The sequence below is a fragment of the Nestor notabilis genome, unplaced genomic scaffold (assembly GCF_000696875.1).
Source record: "Nestor notabilis isolate BGI_N333 unplaced genomic scaffold, ASM69687v1 scaffold18340, whole genome shotgun sequence".
In the NCBI taxonomy this organism is placed as follows: Eukaryota; Metazoa; Chordata; class Aves; order Psittaciformes; family Psittacidae; genus Nestor; species Nestor notabilis.
Window position 1 is genome coordinate 41,326 of NW_009909917.1, and position 21,448 is coordinate 62,773.

At 43.0% G+C, this 21,448-nt stretch overlaps 1 protein-coding gene across 1 annotated transcript; it reads right to left on the minus strand.

The window, feature by feature from the left end:
• Positions 1 to 2,910: 2,910 nt before the first annotated feature.
• LOC104399494 (PQ-loop repeat-containing protein 1-like) lies at positions 2,911 to 19,293 on the minus strand (the record flags this gene model as incomplete). Its single annotated transcript, XM_010023617.1, has 2 exons — positions 2,911 to 3,118; positions 19,077 to 19,293. Coding segments are annotated over 2 exons (425 nt in total), but the record flags the coding sequence as incomplete, so codon positions are not given.
• Between the last annotated feature and the right edge of the window lie 2,155 nt (positions 19,294 to 21,448).

A 21,448-nucleotide genomic window follows, 5' to 3' on the forward strand; every position in this document is an offset into this window, starting at 1 on the left:
CAGGGAACAGAAATCCAGAATTCCCTGTCAGGCATCATGACCTCAGGACAATTTATGCCTTGTTCTTACCCACCTATCAGGAGGAAAAAGCACCCTAATTATTCCTACAGAAAATGCTCTAAATACTTTATAAGAAGAGTTAAGAAGCATGTATCTTATAGCTGAACAAAACAAAGCAATACAGCAACTTATATATAATAGGTAATTTTTATTTAAAAAAACCCAAACAAAACAACAAAACATTGTAACTGACAGAGAAAATAACCTCCATTAAATGTGCCATACATTCAAAGAGATGTATTTAAAGTAACTGATTTCTTACTTTCTGAGGTGATCATTGATACAGATACTTCCTGACAATTAAAGAACAAAACCAAAGTTCTGTAACATTTTGTCCCTAAATTATCTTCAAGATGAAGTTCAAGAGTTCCTGGCCAAGAGTCCTACCTTGCTAAATGCCACATCCAGAAGATGAATTCAGACACAGTTCCACTGGCTTCTCTTCCAGCGTTTGTAGCTCTGGTGTCACTGAGACTGGTCTGCAGAGCTCGCTGGTTTGAGTACTGATGACAGACTGAAGAAACTGCCCAGGAAAGAGTCCCAGAAGGAAAAAACAGTTGTCTTATCCTCAGTAATACCTGTAGTTCAAAGCCAAAGAGGTGGCCGAAAGTGTGCACTCCCAGGTGAACCTATAACATACAGAAGTATATTTCCCAAGAACCATTTATTTCTTATATCCCCGTTTCATAGAATATTAGAAAAAGACCACCATATACAAAAATCTTACAATTACAAGTTATTAAAAAAACCCTTCAGACCTTTAAAACACACAAGAAAGTATTTGTTTGCATACAGTAGAAATACAATCCTCATTAAAGCAGCATACCAGAGAAGCCAGTTGTTAAGTAAATTTTCAATTAAAAAAGACAAAAGCCCAGATGTTCCTGTAACACAACCAGAACATTGGAGAAAAGAGAGGAACAAAACATTCATAGTCTGCCATGCCAGGTATATCATCTTCGTAAGGTCACTTCAGGCCTAAAAGAGTATGGTATTGAACAAAGAGCACGGAGTCAGCGCCTGGGCAGAGCATTCTGTGCCCAGCCCTCAGAACAGCAGCTCTCCTCAACTATGCTTTACTGCTGTAGCCTGCTAATGCTTTTCCTCCAGAGGACAGTTTGCCACCAATGAAGACAGTCCAGACTCAAATAATGAGGTTCTCAAATAAAACAGGGTAGGAAAGTATCTGATTTACACACTGAAGTTATTAAAACCTCAGACTTGCTGCCATTGGTAAGAAAACATAAGCTCTTGGGATAATCTTGGAGAAAAAGTGATTCTCAAAAATCTGTCCCAGCTCTACCACCTTGCTTGTGGTCAGGCAGGATTCACCTGGCAGCAGGGAGGGAGCCTCCTGAAGAAGAAAGCACAGGCGTAGCTGTTCCTAGGACTAAGCATCCTGCTATGGCTGCCTCATACCAACCACAGTGGTTTCATGACAGCAACTCGCAGAAGCCCAGGGTCTTAGTCACAGCCCCCTGCAGGTCCACACCTCCTTCAGCTGCTATACACATGCAGATAGTTCTCAGGAAGGGCACAGTGACCTACACTGGCAAACAGCCATTATAGACAACATCTACATTTATAAATAAACTCTCTGCTCTTTCAGCTTTCTCCGTTTCTCTGTTGAAGTATAGGCTGCTGATTCTTCTGAAAGCCTAGAAGATTTTAAGCAACAGAAAGAGAAAAACATGGACTCCTTCCTTGTTGAGTCAATGCAAGAAACACCCCAAAAAATCAACTGGTTCTTGTTTGGCATTAAACAAAACATAAACATAAATCTCAGCCTTAATGAATTAAGCTGTCAGATTCTAGTCCTACTCCATAGGATGCAGCTTTTTCTCTGTCTCAAAACTTTTTCACTTCCCCTTCTGAGGCAGTGGAAGTGGAGTTGCTTCTACCTTTGTGGCTCAATCACCATATAGAAATACTTGCCTGGCAATACTGGCAACAGGCATGGCCCCTTCGTTTGTGAAAGATGTCCTACAGCCCAGCTCTGTCCTGTGCACAGCTGCAGGAGCAGCACCTGAGGGCAGGGCGAGCTGTGACGAAACCTCATCCTTCCCAAGCATGACTACCTAAGTTACCTGCAGTCTCCTGTTAGCTCCTCCTTTTGGCTGACTGCTTAACTGGCTGTGCCTGCTCTAAACATGGCTCCAGCAACATCCATACTCCGACCTTCTTCATCATCTCCTTGATGTGTCCACCTGCCACACTGATCCTGCAGTGGGGGTCAACACCGGCCACCCACTCTTTAGCACATTGATGCTTTCCACTGAGCATGACTGGTTCATTTCTGGCTGCTTACCTCTTTGCAGGGACTCCTACCCTCACCTTCTCTGCTCACCAGACACCCTTAAAGAAAAGTTAAAGTTCCTGCATTTGCTCTTCAATACTTCTTCCTACATTGTGGAGATAGTGAATATGCTAGCATATGCCACAAACTTCCTGCCAATATACAGACTTTGTATTATATAAATAGGTAAAAGTTTCAGACAAAATATCCTATAATTTCTGTGGTGTCACATTTTTAAATAGCATTAAAAACACAAACCATCCAGCCCTTGTGATTAAATATACAAACATTTGTGAATTGATAAGGCTCATAGGTACATACGCAAAAATAAAGTGCCCCTCCCCCCACCAAGAAACAGTTCTGTACAGCTACGTCTGAAACAGAACAAGTTATTTAAAATAAAACCTCACAAGCTGGAAGTGCAGCCAGACTTTCCATTCTTGTTCTCATTTCTGCTTTCGACTTGGCAACAGAGGAGTATTTACAAGCAAAAGAGGAGCTGCGATGGCTGACTCCGCAGTGCCGCTGACCTGCAACCTGTCCAGCTAAGTGCCTCACAGGGCCTTGGTGCTGGCTGGGTGTGCAGTGTGGGACACGGGCTTCTGAGGGTAGTAGCTGTACAAGTAAACCTGTAACAGGATAGCAATGTCCACAAAAACCTGCAGAAGTCCACAGATGGAGAACTGGAAAGGGGCCTGATTCAAGATGAAGTAAACAGTCTTGAATGTGTCCCCACTGGTCCACATCAGCACCATCTTGACACTAGAAGACACAAAAGAAGAAAAGAGTATTTATTGAGAAGAACCTGGGTTGTGATTAGACCTGCCATGCCAGAGTATGCTACCTGCTTCAGCAAGGGTTTATACTCAGCGGTGGGTTGGGACACCCCTGGACGAGGACAGTGTGCCTAGCCAAGACATGCAGCACTGTACTTGGAAGGGAGGATCAAATTCTCTACCCCACACACTGCAGCACTCTTACCTCAACAGTTACAGCTGTGGCTGTGAAGGTATCCAACATTTCCAAACATCCAGTTGGGATATTTGACTCAGCAGTGCTCTGTAAACATGACTGCCACATCCTGACAGCACTGACCATAAACCAAAGTAATACAGTGCATAGAAAACTAAGGCAATTCATCCCAGCAGTTACTTATCCATGCAACTTTGCACTCCCACAAGGTGGAATAACACATAGACTGCTCTGTCGTGCATGCACTCTTCTAGCGTCTGCTGAAACAAACACTTCTGATGAGGTACAAGAAACCATTTCTGATTGCAGAAAATGCAAAACCAAAAAAAAAAAATCCAGAAAGACAGATTGTCCAGTAATACAGAAAGAGGGAAAACGACATGCCTGCAGCTGTTACTGGAAGGATGAACATCACCAGGGATTTTTATCACGGACACAGATCAAAAGCAATGCTTAGGCTTCCTTTTAATAGCCATCCTTGCTTTCATCTAGCTGCACTGCTGAGCCATCCCCTGTCCTGCAGTCCAGCTCCTGCTCCCCCACATTAGAAGAAACTCTGGGGAACAGAAGCAAGCTCTTCAAACAGACCAATTTTTTTTCAGTGCCCTCAACAAAATGTGAACAACCAGATCCTGAAGACTGTTTCTGAGCTTCATGCACTTTAACAGGAGAGCTTTTTAAGCAGCTGGATAAGCAGTAGCAGACAAAAGCTTTGTAGTTCACAGTCTAAGCATTGCGCATGATTTGTCATAATTATGAGCAATTATGTTTTGCCAGCACTGACTCCAATTCATCAAACGCAGTCAGGGCCTTGCAGCAGGGTAGGACTTAATGTTCACTTCTCAAATATTCAGGCAGGGAGCTAGTGTATTTTGGACAGAAGTACATGATGCTACTGCAAGCCAAATGCTGCAGCCCACTCTCTCCCCATCAAGCAAGGGTGGCCAAAAGCATCAGTTTATACTGCCCCATCACACTAGGGAAACACAAGCCTTTTTGTAACTCATGTCATGTCACTGACTGTAAACAGGCCTTCAATCATATAATAGTAAGGGCTGGAAGGGGCCTCAAGATCATCCAGTTCCAACCACCCTATAGACCTTTCAAAAAGAATCCACTCCCACTGTGTGGAAGTGCAAGCAAGGACATGAGGTTGAGTAAGCAGTCATTCCCCATCCAAGGCCATTCTCAAAATGTAAATAAATAATCAGAGAAGGAAAACAACTGCTAAACCTGCAACTGCCAGTTGTGTTCCATGCAAACAGCCTGCACCACCTGCCCTGTGCATGTTCCCAGTCTCACTGAGTACCTTACATCACACTTACGTGAGGTTTGCTGATGCAAGCAGTGGTGGGGATTGTTTGGGATTTTAATTAGGGAGGGCGATAAACTCTGAGGGTGATAAAACTGGCACCTTGCTTGCAGGCAGCCAGTGTTCCTCCTCCTCTGAGTTTAAGCTTATCTGTGTTTGCTAGGCAACTGATCACAATTTGTGAATCTGTGCTGGCATGGTTGGGGACCCTCACTAAAAGCACATGCTAAACCTGGCAGGTCAAACTAACTGCTCGCTGTTGACAGAAAAGCTGCTCAAGGATGCCAGGAAATATCTGTATAAGAATTTAATGTGCAAAGGATATTTGTCACATATTCCCCACGGAGAAAGCTAAGTGGGTTTCAAAAGTGACCCCAGGGTGCAGTGTACATGTGGAGAAGATACAAGCTGTCAGAAGATGCACAGCCTACAAAAGAGTTTACTCCCCCAAAGAAAGAATAATCACTGGGGATTGCAGTTCTGCAGCACCACAGGAGCCAAGCACTTAGAAGCACAGCTCTATCTGTGAGATATGCTGTACGGAGTTTGCCAAAGCAATCCTGGACTTTGCTAGGAAGCCGCTTGTGAACTCAACAGCCTGCAACACCAACTGGTAACTTGGTGCGTGCTTCAATAGCCTTCGCATGTTCCAGTGCCCTTGCTCTTCAGCTCACACACACATCAGACATTCAAGGAAATCAGCATCATGCCGGGGGTTCTCACTAGGACATGACAATGCTCTATACATGGGAAAACCTTAACTTGTCCTTGGCAAAAATTACTTTAAAAAAATATAACTGATAATGTAAAAGAGCTAACACCACCGGTCTGTCACTGAATCAAAGAAACATACATCCTTCTCTGCCCAGTAGCTTGAACAAAGCAGGATAGAAAACCTGCAGATCACCAAGGCATTACAAAAATGCAAAATAAAAACATACAAAACACTTGATGTTCCACAAAACTTTAGTACTGCAGCTGCACCAAGGTTCTCAGAGCCCAAGGTTAATGCAAAGCACTGACTGTGGAGTGCCAGCTGTTCTCCAGAAGAGAGGCTGTTACTGAACAAAAGGATCATGTCCAGCACAGACCTAAAGGTGCATGGGGTAACTGAAAACAGCTTGGCAAAGAAATGGGGACAGTGTCACATCAGAAGTGGGAAAAGGCAATGGAGAGTCCCAGAAAAAAGCCAATGAGACATCAAAGAGCAGAGAGGTCAGTCAGATGAGAAAGGGGTAAGAGAGAGAGGCTAAAGCAGAACAGGGAATGACAGGAACAGAAGAGAACTGGGAACCTGGAACACAGGTCCTTGGAAATTACCTCAATTTGGGGTGGACTGATGGAGTACAGCCTGGGCTAAGAGTGTTCTGGGTCGTACTGGGTTTGCGTGTTAAGGTTTTTGGGGGTGGGAGACTACAAGTGGATTCTGTGAGAAGCTGCTAAAAGCTCTCCCTGTGTCCAATGGAGCCAATGTCAGCTGGCTCTGAGATGGACCCATGCTGGCCAAGGCTGAGCCCATTAGCGATGGTGGTAGCACCTCTGGGGTAACATATTTAAGAAGGGGGTAAAAACTGCTGTGCAATGCAAGCAGCCAAGAGAGACGAGTAAGAATATGTAGCGAAGCTCATATTTAACAAGCTAGCAACACACCACAGGGGGAAATCCTCTAGTCTCAGCTTTCTTCCCCTGCAGGACTCTGCATGCTGCGTGACGAAGATCTGTGGGATCACAGCAACAGCATGAATCTCCCAGGGAGCCACCTGACTCAGCAGCAGCTCCAGTGCAGGCTGTCAATGACAGTGAACAAGCCCTCTGCATGGCTCTGCTCCTTTGCAGTGCCACGTACCAGGTGCCATGAGCTGGCAAATTGCAGTCTACTGCCATGTATCTGGCCCTTGGCTTCATGGTGCAAGAGAAAATGCTGCGCTGTTAAAGCAGATGAGGCTTTGATGCAGAAGACAGTCAGGGCCCACCATCAACACTGTCTGAGAGTGGACAGCACAGCACAAACAGCAGGCTTATGATGTATCTTCCTGACACCTGCAAAGCCCTGAGAGCGAAGCTGTTCTGTGCAGCACTGGCTGCACAGCAAAGCAGGAGTTAGGAGTAAATAAACGGGTATCTTTCCTGAAATAGCCCAAAGCTAAGCTGGGGAGACATGAAGATCATCACCTTGTTGACATGAAGGATACAGTCTAGCAGGACAGCTCAACTGTTCTTAGCACAACTGAGTGAGCGGGTTAGGGGTGAGCAGTGCCACAAAGCAGTTTGGGGACACGGAAATAAACAAGTGGCAGCACTTGGTTGTGTAACTACAGAGATGCCAACTGGAGGGGCAGGAGGCAGGAACTGTGCTGAAATAGCTGGTATTGCCAGAGGCTGAAGCAGACTCTCAGTAAAAATAGCACTTCCCAGTAATTTAAATCAGTACTGCAGTATCCAATGACAACAAACCTCCTAAAAACAAGTGCCTTCCTTACAGTCAAGCTTGTTACAAGGAGCTGCTAATGTAGTAACAGCCAGTATCAGGTCTGTGTCAATTGCAATTGACCACAAAGAGGAAAAGCTGGTATTTTTCAATTGCTCGTGAAATCTGAAAGAACACTTATTTATTCTGCTGTTGGAATTAATTCTCAGAAAGACACCATCACTTCTGATCAGACGCTAGATTAGGGGTAGATTGCCGAATGCTGTTCTTTATACAGTAATATAAAAACGCCCTACAGCATTGCTGTTCTCTACCACAGCAGATTCCATATGGACACTGTACCAAGCTTCATTTGCTAAATAAATAAATGACATGCTAGAAAACAGCATTCACTTTTCTCATGGAACAAGTTGTTTCATTCAGGTTCCTTATATATTGTGTATTAATTATGAAGTGACAGCAACTACAGGTAAAAACCACTTATTAGTACACCATACCTGCAGTGAGCCAATGAAGCATAGTTTTTACAGAATATTCCTGAAATTTTTCAGATGCAGAGAGAGCTTGTATGGTGCATTCAAAAGAACTTTGTTGTTTCTCTTTGAGGAACTGTAACAGAGACTGAGTAATTCACAGAACAATGAGATTAGCCAGGTATTTAGGCTCAATCCCTTTTATCCAGGACTAATGCTACTCGAATCAAAGCTTTTCAGCATCTTCATTCTTTCTGCTCAAAACCTGGCTGCTAGAGTCTTAAGTCTCTGGTTTTCCTTTGGAGTCTTCACACACTCTGCTCAGCATTAGTCACTTTTTGGTTATTACACCTTTCAAGAAATCTGAAAAGGGATTTTTTACAAGGGCATGTATGAGGGTGGTGAGGCACTGGAACATGTAGCTCAGAGAAGCTGTGGCTGCCCCAACCCTGGCAGTGTTCAAGGCCAGGTTGGATGGGCCTTGGAGCAACCTGGTCTAGTGGAAGGTGTCCCTGCCCGTGGCAGGGGGTTAGAAGTGGATGAGCTCTAAAAGTCCCTTGCAACCCAACCCAGTCTGTGGTTCTGTGATTCTTCTTCCTCCATCTGAAAGAGCAAAAACTGCCAAATAAAGGATCTTTTTAAAAAATATGAGACGTGAAGCCCTGTCTTCCGCCTCCCTGGTAAACCAGTCTGTCTTAAGACTGGTTGCAATCATCCATCAAAATAACTTACAAACAGTAGCACATTATCAGAGCTGCAAAGCAGCAGTCTGCAGAACACAGGCTGATACTTAGCACAAAACCCACGCAAGAAGAAAGATATGGCAGTACTTGCTTCCCGTTTGCACTGTAGATTTTCTCACATCAGTGTTATGACTCTGCATGTTTGTAGCTTAACACACAAACCCAAAAATACCCTGCAAGCTGGAAGACACAAAGAGAATCAGACATTAGACAGTGACTTCCGCTGAGAAATTCTGTAGTGGTTTGACCAAACATTTCAGCAGAAATAGCAACAGGAGGTTCGTGTTGCCCTGGTGTAATTACATCCTGCTATAGTCACAAACTTGGTTCTAACTGTGCTTAGACAGTCAATGAACTCAAAAATCCTAAGTTACTTTCAATAATAGAAAACCGAATATAATTTATTGACCTTTACCTACTTTGAAAGTTGCTCTTTTGGGGGGATTTTTTTTACCTTTCTATCCCAGGCAACTGTAACTAACAAGAGGAGAATTAGCCTGGGCTCTTGTTGAAGAATCAGTGGAAGTTGACCACAACTTCCCAGCATCATGGCCGTGACACAGGAAATGCCAGATTCAAAAATCCGAGTTTTTAGACTGCTGTAGTTTCAGACATTTCTTCATATATACTATCACTTGACTTTCATATATATTAAAAACTGGTGACAGTTCTTTGGATGACTGGGGATATAAAAGCAGAATAAAATTATTTAAGGGCTGACGAGTTAATATTTCCTTCAGTAATAAGGTGCACATCAAAACAGCCTGCCAATGAGTACTTTGAACATTGCATTTGAATTTGGGAAGCAAGGAAGAAGGTACAGAAGGTGCAACCTTTTAAGCTGTTGCCTCCCACAAGCCATTTGCATGGTAATGTCTGGAAGAGAAAGCAGATTCAGTTATAACATCCTGACTCTGGAAAACTTTCAGCTCCCATTTGCAGCTCCAAAATAGTCTACTTAGAGAAGACAGCAAGCATCCATAACACTGCACTTCGATCACAGGCTGGCCTGCCTTCAACAGTGAAACACAGACCAGAAAACATGAAATCCAAATGCCATGGTATTTTTAACACTGCACAAAACAAACAAAAATTAATAAATAGCGCATTTGTTCCTAACAAAAAACCATATGGCTTAACAAAAAAAGGAGTTCTGCTGATGTTAACCTATTTGTTTTGCCTGCCAAGAATTACTGAGAAGGAAAAAAGAAAATAAGAAAACACTGGGATCGGATATCCAAAGTGTCCAAAGTTTGAAAATGTGGAAACTAAACATGCACACCCTAAGATGGGACCTTCAGTGTGAGCAAGCATAGATCTTGTTTTTAAATACTGCACAGCCAGCTGGAATTCAAGAATGAAACTATTCACCAGTCCTATGTGCTCTGCCCTGGTAAAAGTGCCTGACCTCACTTCTCAACAATTCCTCTGAGCCTGGCGCAGCACTGACCATCTCCAGAGGGAATAATTTGTTCAGCCCCACAAAGCTAGCAGGAGTTAAGAGGAGCATGTAGCAAGAGAGATACAGCATTTATTCTGGATCCCTGGAGCTGAGCTAAAGCAGTTGAGTTAAAGCCACATCCATGAGGAATGGATACCACAAAGGGCTGCAATACAAGAGCAAACTGTCTGAAAGCTGTTGTGATTTTCAAGGACTGTACACGTCCCTGACAAAGACAAAATGGACAATTTCACTCTGGAACACTATCAAAACCAGATGCAATCTGAAGTGATTGTTGATGGGTTCTTTTTCAATATATGCATTTTACGCAGCCTCACAAATAAACACGAAGTTTTATGGAAAAATGTGGTAAGCAGGTATTTGTCAATTATTTTGCAGCACAAACTTCTGTTTTCTAAACTCCAAAAAGCTGCAGGGTGTGAGGTATTTTGACCCTGCTTAGCATACCCACCCAACAGTCAGTATTTGTTAGAACATGTCTGTCAAAGGAGAATCAAGGAGAAACTACAAAGACACACAACATGGGTCTGGTGCTTGTGGATAGTCCAGGATGACTGGTATGGCCTCTGGCTATTTCAAGCAGCTATGCTGAAAGTTTAGTCTGTACATGTCCCATAACTGGTAACCCTTAACAGCTAAAAAGTATTTCTAGGACTCTGCAGCTTGTGCTGCAGAAAGAAGGGCAGCAGGCCTGTGTTAGGAATTGGTCTGTGGTGGCTCCCTGCCCAAGCAGGGTCACCTAAAGCAGACTGCCCAGGACTGTATCCAGCTGGGCTTTGACTTTCTCTACAGATAGAGACGATCAGTTCAACTCGGAGATGGACCACACAAGGATCACGCAGTGGCATGTGTTAGGAACTGGTCCTTGCTGGCCCACCCTGATCATCTACAATGACGAACTGGTCCGTGGTGGGCCACTCCCGATACTCCACTAACTTCCTCTATTTTTCTGGAAGCGTTTGCAAAGGTGACGATGAATAAGGAAGGGGAGGAGGAAAATCTCCACAACTCGGAGATGGTCCACATACGGACCACGTGGTGGCATGTGTTGGACGCGTCTAACAATGTGGAATTGGCCCGTGGTGGACCACCCCAATTGTCTAAAATGAGTGTGCGCGGCAAAGAGTCAACAAGGCCACTCCTCCTGCTGCAGGCTGGCCCCGAGTCAGGATCAGTCTGCGCTTTTGAACAGGTAAAAGCCCAGGGTTTGGGAGAGACGAGAAGGCAGATCCAAGCACCACCAAGGTCGACGTTACCTCCGCGGGGACGCCCGCTAAAGTTGTGCCTGACACCCCGTCTCTTCACAATGCACCTCGGAGCTGGCATCTTGGTCATTGGACAAGTGTGTGGGTCGGCAAGAATCTGTGCCTAACCTATATTTGGCAGCCTTTAGTTATCCCTCTCTAACCTGTTATATCTCTGGATTTGTATAACTGGTTTAGATCTTGTAATAAATGTTTTAGCAGTTTTGTGTGTGTGTGTGTGCGTGGCTTACGTTCTCCACCTGGAATCCTTCAAACCCTGGAACAAGGTCTTAACAGCCTCAAACACCCTAAGTGTTTGTCTGTGCAGCAGGTGTGAAAATAAATCTCTACTGTGGATCAAAGGAAATACTTGAACCACAATTCACACCAGCGCCCTTCTTGCCAGGAGACACAAATGGACACTGGCCAGACTGCAAAGCTCGGGTCCACTCAGACATGTGGTACAAACATGTTTGAAACAGGCTCTGCTTCTGCTGCTGGCAGATTTGGAAGCTTCAAGACCTGCTGCCATGAGAGAAAGTGGCTCTCCTCAGGTAGCAGCAAATCATGCCTTGCACTGCTCAGGGTAAGACAGTCAGCTGCCAACACACACAGTAGTGTCACCTTAACATAAATGGTGCAGAGCATGCCTAAATTACACCACCCTTCAGCGTCTCATGGAGTTGTTCTTGAGTTATCTGTTGCCCCTTCCCTGTCTCACCTCTCGCTCAAGGCATTACAATTAATGGCTCTGTAGACACAGCTGACTGATGCTATGCCCCACAGGGCCAGTGCTAAGCAATGGCGAAATTACGTCCCTGTGATAGCACCATTCAGTGTACTGCCTCCTCTAGTTCCAAGAAACTTGGGACACATCTGTCTTGAAAGGTACTAAAAAGACAGGAGGGAATAGAGCTTTGCTTCAGCACAGGTTCAGCTGTGTATCCCAAGGCCCAAATCATAACTCTTAAATCTTCCTTTCTTCCTGCCTTAGACAACAAAGAAATCATCAGACTCTTCATCCAATTTAACTTGCGGTAATTTGAGCACATTTTTCCCTTCATCTTCATATGGTAACTGGTACATACTCTGATTGTGCTTTTAGTATTCAAATTCAATAACTGCAATTGTCATTTTGGTCAACATACACAAGATAACAGCCCTAGCTCTAATGCCCTCCTTATTGTGCATGACTAGCGTTCAGCGGTTGTCTCCAAAGCCAGCACCCTGAGGACAAAATCTAATGATATTACAGTCATTACTTTTTATGAATTAATCACATCTTTCAGCTAGCAAAATGCTTCTCACATTCTAAGAAAACACCAGGAGCACTGAAAACCCCAAACACACTAGTGTATAAAGTAAGAATGATCACTCAGGGACAAAGTCCTACCTTGCAGTCAGCTTACTGCCTGGAAGTAAAGTAAGATTTTTGCAAGAAACAAAGCTCATGTTCTTCTCAAAACCACTTTACTGTTATAAGGAAATAATGTCTTGCAAGCTCTGTATAAGGGTATGTCAGCACTTAAGTCTTCATACAAAATGCCAGTTTTCCCCTTTCCTTCCATATGCAGATGCATGCACAGGGGTACTGAAGTGAAGTTCACGGCAACAGACCATACGCCTGTGTGCTGTTTCTCAAAGCAAAGCCCAGCAGGAAGGCTGTGCTTTGCCAGGAGATGCCACCACAAACCAACACTTTCTAAGCCACTTCCCATGTGCAGTATCACCACTGACCTACAGTGGCTGCTGAGCAGTGCTTTAAAGCCCTGCTGCGGACAGAACTGAATGCTGTAGGGAGGAAATAAAAGCATCACAATCACATCCCACAGACAGGAGCAAATCTTAGAATTTTAGCCCAAATAGAGTCTCTGCAGTTCGAATATCCCCAGATATTTGCATTCCCAAACTCTTGCATCTGCCCCTTTGCACACTATGAATCCTGCTTTAGGAAATTCTCTAATACAAGATTTAGTATCTGAAGGGACAGGGCTTCCACCACTACCCTGAAAGCTTACCTGACAATGCCAGGACATGTTGCTTGGCATATAATTATGTGGACATACAACATTCCCTGCCATCCTCCCTGGAACAAATTAAAATCCTACCTTTGAGCCTTGTTGAAACAGCTTTTTCTGACACCATGTTTTGTTTCTTTCTACATTCCACTCAAGAATACTACAAGCACTTCCTCCCTGTCTCAGTTTTCAGGTCTATCATCCATCCTGTCAGTCACTGCACTTCCCAATGTCCTCTGTTTGCTTGCCCCTCTGTGTCTGAGGAGCACGGGACCAAATGCACGACTGCACGTCAACTTGTAATAGAAAATCACTTGTCTTTCTGGACCACCCCGCAATTTCCTGGCCTAAGTTTCACCAGTTTCCTGCTCTTCTAGCTCATCTATTAACCACTTACATTACTAACTGCTCTGCTCACTTATAGATCTTCATGACAGTCAGTATTACCATTATGGATATTTGCATCCTTGCATCTCAATCTACGTTTCTCCAAACCCAAGTCTCATTTTAATTCCATTCTATATTTCTAATCTCATCCAGTCCTACTGCACTGAGAGAGGCAATTCTGCAAATGCATAAGTAGATAACTTATTCCACTTACACAATTGACTACGGTAAACTCTGTCAAAATAATATGGGTGTTGGAATTGAGGCACTTCTGTTCCTAAATTTGTTAGGTAACAGAGAAAAAAGGCATCTTTAGAAAACTTTCATCTCTCAGGTGCCTCAATTCTGACCTTTTGTGTCTTGGCAAGACCTGACCTTAATTATGCAAAATACCTTGCATTACACATCCTTACCAGCAGAAAACAAAGTGCCCAAATTTAATGGAATGTTTTTTGTAGCAGAAGTACATTTTCTCTTGTATTTCAGAGTTTCAGGGCACAGCAAAAAGCACCAACTGAAGAGAGCACTCATTAAATATGCCAGCAGTGTTTTATTCCTATTACTGTAAAGAAGCCTTGAACTATTTGTAGAAGATGAATGCTTTTGGTTTGAAGTCAACTGCTTCGAATTTACCTTTTTAACTGACAGGTCGAGGTGCCAGGGGAAGAGAAATGAGAAAGAGGTTCAATACGAACAAGAGGTTTAGCAGTCCACATTGTGCTGCAATCTGGATGATACTTAAGGGAACTGGATACTGCTGCTCACCCTGTCAGAAGTACTGGAAGGGTAAGAGAATGAAAGTCTCCCTCACCGGGTTTTTTCACCTGCCTCTTCCTTCAGTTCCTGAAATTCTCAGATGTGTAGAGTGCACAGGACACAAAGAACTGTCTTTGGAGCCTCATACTGTGGCGCTACGGGCCTTGAGAGAACAGTTCTGGGGAGACACAGCAGGCAAGCGTGGAGGTGAATGCGGCACTGACCCCAGCACAGCAACCCACAGGCCTTATGTTCACAGGGAGTCAAGCAAAAGTGCAGGTCCTTGAACCTGGAGCATCAATCACAGGTCTGCTGTAACTGAAAAGAGGGTGTGGAGAAGAGGAGAGAACCTGTTTGCTTCCTGGGATCAGAACAAAATGTTTTCAATCTATTTGTTCACATGCTGACAAGACTCTGCCTGAGTGCACTAAAGAAAGACCAAGCCTGTTTACTTTCCTGATGTAGTAACACTTGAAAGGGAGAAGAAACTAGCAATCTTCTGAGGAGTAGAGACCACTTTCTAAACCTCTTAACTTTAAAACAGACAGATTAAGGAAGGGAATCTGATGTTCCTGGTATTCATTTGAACCACAAATGAAAAGGGGTAAAGAGAAGAGAAGCTGTAAGTGGTAATCCTTACAGTTGTACAAAAAAATGGTCCATCCAGTCAAGAAAATTGTTTACTGGCTACTCCTCAAACTCTTGCAAATCTGGATGTGTATGCGAAGTCCAGATGTTAGAAACCCCAGACTATTTTATATAAAGGCCACCATATAGGACAATAGTAACCAGTTGATCAGTGCTGCAGTAATGAAACAAGAAATGTTTCACCAAAGCAAAACAATGGAAAGAGTAAAACTTCCCCAGAAAATTGTATGAATGCTGGCTGGAGCCTCAGAAGCAATGACAACAATTTCTGCAGACCCACAGAGAAAACTAAAGATCTGAGTAGAACGAGCATTTAGGAAGACAAATACAATCACATAACTACAATAAATGGTAAGAATAGTTTAAAATAGGCAATTTGTAAGCACATTGACAGCTCTGATTTAACTTAGTGCTGTAGGAAAGGCAGTGAAATTAAGGAATGGCCTATACAACACTAAGTACAAACCACTTTTAAGTAGTGCTAATAATTTTGCATTTACCCAATGTACTTCTGGCTCACACTTCAGACCTTGATTACTCCATTGTGAGGGCCCCAGATTTACCTTTCAGTTCCCAATTATACTCTTGAAAACTACTTTCTCTTTTAGAACTTAGACCCTGTGATTGTCTATACAATACTTTATGTAATGAAAAACCAGCTTCTCAATCGGGTCAGATGATTTGAACCCATAAAGCCATTCTTCTTATTTATTTATTTAACTCAATGGCCCCTACTTCCTGTACCCCTCTTCCACCTTCTCTCTTTTGACTATTTAATATATAAACCAACTACTATTTTAAGAGTAAGAGTAGATATGTTTATATGAGGATTTGGAGGCTACAATTCCAAAGCCTGAAAGAGTTTTCTCTCTTCAGCAGCTTCATTGCTGTTAGTCCCAGACTGGACACAATGCACTACAAACTCAGGTCACCACTGTGCTGGCCAGTGTCTGCTTTATGTATATGGCATACTGAGAAGAGGAAAATTATCATGTAGGCGTCCATTATCCCTACTCCTATTTCTTTGATTTTGCTCTCATCCATGCAGTTTCTCTCAGTGAGAAACAGAAGCTGGGGGTCGGAGAAATCAATACTGGTACTGCCTGCATTATCCTCTTTTAACTTTCCTTCTTTTTAAGTCCTTTTCAAGTTAATTTCTCTTACTCCTTTACTGAACCTCCCCAAAGAAGCACAGGCATGTAATGAAGTTGCTGTAACAGATGTCAATTGCATCTAACATCTCTTTTCTATGGAACTGAATTTATTTTTAGTTAAGAAACTAATTCATTACTAGTACCTAGGCAGAAACATCGACAACTCATGCTGCTTCTCTCTGGCGTAGGGTTTTGTTTTCTTTTAAACAGCAGAACTACAAAGCAAGTAACTCACTATTCAAAAATTCCCTCAGGCTACAAAATCCCAAGAAACCACACCAGTGGCACCTTTAGAGCACTTGCCTAACCTCCTTAAATCTAAAACTTCACTAGAGGAGGTGGCCACACATTGGTTAGCCAGTCTTGAATAAAGCCCGACATCACAGCATCTGGCTAATTCAAAACAGGCAAAAAAACTAGCAGCTCACATTAATCTCCACAATGTTTGAATAAAGCCAGGATTAGTATCTGGGACAAACACTGTCCTCCGAAGTCAAAAGCTTGTCTTAAAAAATTGTATGAAGAGCTGCATAGCAAGCAAAAAGCTATAGAGTAGTACCAAATAAAAGCAGCCCACAACAAAATTTTATCTCCCCAAGACATACCGTCTTCTACTATTTTTATCTACAGCGAAAATGAGGAAATAATATCTCAGGATACACATTTAATATCATTTCTTTCTGTCAGACCTCTTTACACTGCACTTACTTCACTGGATACATTTCAGATAAATGCCTGCTTGTAACTAGCTCACAGCTGCAGCGCACCTCATAAAACACTTTGAATGGAAAAGCATTCTTAAAATTTGCAGCTCTTGGCTCCAGCAGCTTCTGAGATGATAAGTGCTGATTGTTTCTCCTTCAGTGACTTGTGGTTTTTAAAACAGGATAATCACTGTGACCAGTAGAAAACTGCCACAGGAGGGACTAAATATTTTCTTTATTTCATCGCACAACAATCTGATTGAATGCAATGAGATTTTCCTCATTCAGCCTTTTTAGACCAGATTTATCAAGACAGGCTCACACATAAGCAGAGTAACTGACTGCTCTGGTTGTATCTAGGTAGTGAAGTTTTGTGCCTTCAATCCAGTGTCAGCCAAATGTGACAGTCAAAGATATGCAGGAAGGAGGTTCCTTTCAAGCAGACTGAAAACTGGTCGCAGACTAGAAGACAGACTTGAGCTCACAGGGGGATGACACAGGCCTTCTCTGGTTCTGTCCCTCCAACCCTGCAGCTGCGCACGCAGTCCTGAGTCCGGCACAGCACATGCTAACTTGCACCCAGCATGCAGCTGGGAAAGAGACAACAGTGCAAACCAGGAGCTCAACAACCACTGCAAGAGGATCTTGCTTATTGGGCCCATGCTTCCAAGCTAACCATTGATGGGCACATTGGGATATCACCTGGACTGTGGCTTCTGAGAGTTCAAGATACGCAGCCCGGCTCAGTCCTAATGCCAAAGCTCTTTCTTGGACCTGGGGAGACTCTGCCAACCAGCGGCCCTGAACTCCAAGCACTGACAGAAAAGAAACCATAGCCCATGGGTTTGCAGTCAAAAAGGGTCATTGCCAAGTGATTTTTATGAGCTTTTGTCAAAAACTTTCATCGAATCATAGAATGGTTTGGGTTAGAAGGGACCTTACAGATCATCTAGTTCCAACTCCCTGCCATGGGCAGGGACACCTTCCACTAGACCAGGTTGCTCAAGAATCTGTCCAACCTGGCCTTGAACACTGCCAGAGATGGAGCACACGTAACTTTCTTGGACAATCTGTCCCAGTGCCTCACCACTCTCACAGTAAAGAACTTCTTCTTTATATCTAACCTAAAGTTCCCCTGTTTAAGTTTGAAGCTATTACCCCTTGTCCTATCACTACAGTCCCTGATGAAGAGTTCCTCTCCAGCATCCTTGTAGGCCCCCTTCAGATACTGAAGGCTGCTATGAGGTCTTCATGCAGCCTTCTCTTCTCCAGGCTGAAAAGCCCCAATTTTCTTAGCCTGTCTCAGCCTGATCCTGACTCACTCTGTACCAAGGAGGCTCCCAAGCAGAAAACGTCTTAAGCATCAAAGCAAATTTCTGTACATTCCCTCAACAACATTTCAAGCTAGAAAAGAATTTAAAGTAGCTAGTGTAAGCATCTCCAAGCCAAGCTAGTAAAAGGAACAAATTCAACAGACAAAGAACATGGTTTGGGGTTGGTGGACAGTGGTTATTTGTTTTGACAAAATTAAAAGTCATCCCACCAAGTTTAAATGTAGCAAAAGAGAAGTCATTTCAAAACAATGAAAAAGAAGACAGAGTCACAAATGATCACAGCACCCCGTGAACTCAATTTGCTGCTCTACTGTTCCTACAGACCAGTGCACTGATGCACCACAGTGAACATTTTGTCTCTTAAAAACCTTTACAAGTTGCCTTTGCAATTTGGAAATCTCAGTGTCATCACTGAGATATCCAGTAAACAGTATGAAAAGATAATCTAGTTTAATGCCCCAAGAGTGGGTGCAAGATTAGTTTTTTGTCCAACACTTGTTTACAAATGGTTTCCTAGTAGTAACTGTAAATGTCTCCTTTGAGCTTTTTTAAATGTCAGTTACAAGCAAAAAAAAGTTACACAAAAATAAATACTGATGTCATTTGCTAGATACATAATAATGTATTACAAAAAAGTGATAAGTTAATATGTGAGTTACACTGGCAGAGTTATTCGCTGCAGGCTCAAAAGATTTTCTTCTGCATTACTTTTGCTATGCAAGATCTCTTTAGTCCATTTCTAATTATCAGTGTTGCACAGCTTGAGTTGAACTTTAATATGTTGCTAATGGCAACAGCAGTAGTTTTACATGTTTACTGCACTAAAACGTATTTCACTTTGGAACTGTCCGGCTGGACTCGGACAATAGGTCAAACCTCAGAGGTGTAACGGAGCTCCCACTGCCTTCAGCAGTGCTGCACCAGCTCCTACTGACAGAGAATCTACTCCAACAGCTGCTGTATTTTCAAGTAAAATTTAGGAAGATCACACTGCCCTTCCTAGAAAAGCTGTCCCAAACTACACAAAGATTTACCTACACACACAAGGACACACTTTCTTGTTTTGTGTAAGACAGACACCATACCTCATTCCTTCCGTAGACCTATTCTGGTAGTTACGGTAGAGCTGAGGAACACCTAACATAGCCTCAGTGAACACTGCAAGGAAGCCCAGCGTTTCCACAAAGAGAGATGAGTCAAGCCAGAGGTAAGTGATGTAACCGGTCACACCAGTGAAGGTCAGGACACACTGCACGTAGTCTGTAAACTTGCTCCAATGCCAGAAATAGTTCAAGTCAAAATCTGCAACAGAATAGGAATGGAAGAAGAATAAAACATGTTTTCCGAACCAGACTCAAAGTTATTCAGGGTGCAACTGAGAGCTGGGAAGCATGGGGGAGTCACTGTCAGTCTCTGGAGGTAGGGGCAGATAGGCAATGAGGAGAAGGATTAAAAAAAAAAAAAAAATACAAAAAACCCCACCAAACTTCAAACTCAAAACCAACAAGAAAAATAAGAGTCTTGATTTGGAAAACATTTTTTGGGGGATGTTCAATAAAGAGACAATAAAACAAAGACTTACAAAATACCGAAATATTTACAAAGATGATGAAGAGAAAGCATTGACCCTCAAGTATCAAACATGAAGAATTCTAAATGAGACTCTAGCAGAGTTCGCATAGGAAGTGTTTTACAAAAAACTCTGCAACACTAAGTACAGGACTCAAGTACATCAATGCAAGTGCTCACTCTCTCAGGTCATTATTTCTGCCTTCAAACTGCCTCAATCCAAGCTGCTTAGAAGGTCACCTGAAGACCACAGCTCTGTTCCCTGGTGCAGTGCCGCTGCTTGCTGTGGTACGCTTTTAGGTAGGTAGGTGCAAGACTGTGACAAAAATTCCCCTGCAACAAGGCCTCTTGCAGATGTCACCACTTTTCACCCCAAGGTCAAAACATGCTTTACTCCTGTCTTTGGCAGTTCCAGTGAATGCAGGGTGCACACCCATTTCTACATCTTTCAGAACAAAATGCTGTATCACAAAACACAACATCCTCTCTTGAGAGAAAGAACAAACCAACCATGACATTTGCTTAGTACATTAACAGCATTCCACTGGAAGGTATGTTGCTGTCGTATCAATTAATAATCAAATATACAAGCCCCTTATCATCAACTGTATAGCAAAATAACAACATAATTTTAAATAAGAAGAACTCTGAAATACCTGTTCATTACTAGGTGCTGTTCATGTCTTCCTTTCTTAAAAGCAAAGTTAAAAATAACTATGTCTGACCAACTTGATTCTGTTAATTGTCAAAACAATGAACGGGGTTATTACAACCAGCCCAAATGTGTGCAACACTGTGGCACATCATTAGAAGATTTCTGTCACAGCCTCCTGAGGATAAGTACAGAATACTACAAAAAGGTCCTACTGTTGTTAACTCAGGCGTGGAAGACACTGACCTCCACTGAAAACAGTAACAACAAATGGGAATACAGGCACTTAGCTGCCCAAGGATACATAGACATACCAAATACTAGTTTCATTTTCTGCATCTTTTGACACTTTCATATCATTATCAGCCTCACCCTCAGATGCTCTTATTAACTAGTCTTCCTTTTTCAGTACTCTGCAAGCCCTCAAGACACTACTGTCTACATCCAGCCGAATCATGGTACTTTGCCACACAAAGAGGAAGGCAAAACAGGCCAGGAGCCAAAGCCACTGTCAATTTAACATCAGCTTTCAGTATTTTATGGCAGTGTCTCCTGGGACTCAAGGATTCAGGGAGACAAGACTAAATAAAAGGTAGACTCAGTGCTGGCCCAGCCCACACAGCACGTGAGCATCACGCATTTTTGGAGCTTTGTGAAGGCTTTCCTTTTTGGAGGTGAAGAAAGAACAAAATAGAATGAAGCAAAAAAAGGAGGGCACAACATAACCACAATGGCAGGAAAACATTATCCATTTTAATTTATCTCCGTTGCATTTTCTGCAGAGGAGTAGAGTCAAAGAGAACCTCTGACAAAGTAGAAGGAATAATGGACACCCAAAACTCCCATTTCTTTCACTTTGCCTGAATCTGAATAACGTGAAATAGCAGAGGCATAACAAAGTACATTCACACTTATTTTGCCAGCTACATGAGCAGTACCAAGCAAATGGCTTCACCCAACACAATAAATGTGACACTACACAACTGTTACATTTGCGAGAAAAGCTTCCAAATGTAAACGTCCCTGAAAAAGGGACAGAGGCATGTGGCTCACAATGGGAATGGAATAATGAACAGCAGAAGAGAAGGGGAGGAAGAGAAAGATAAAGTTGGTGTGGTTTCAGATCATTTAAAAAAGCAACCTCCATTCTGGAACAGAAGAGCTACTGATGGCTTTTGATCAAGATGTAACTGCTACTTTTACCAGCCTTGAACAGTGGAGCGGGGGGAAGCTCAG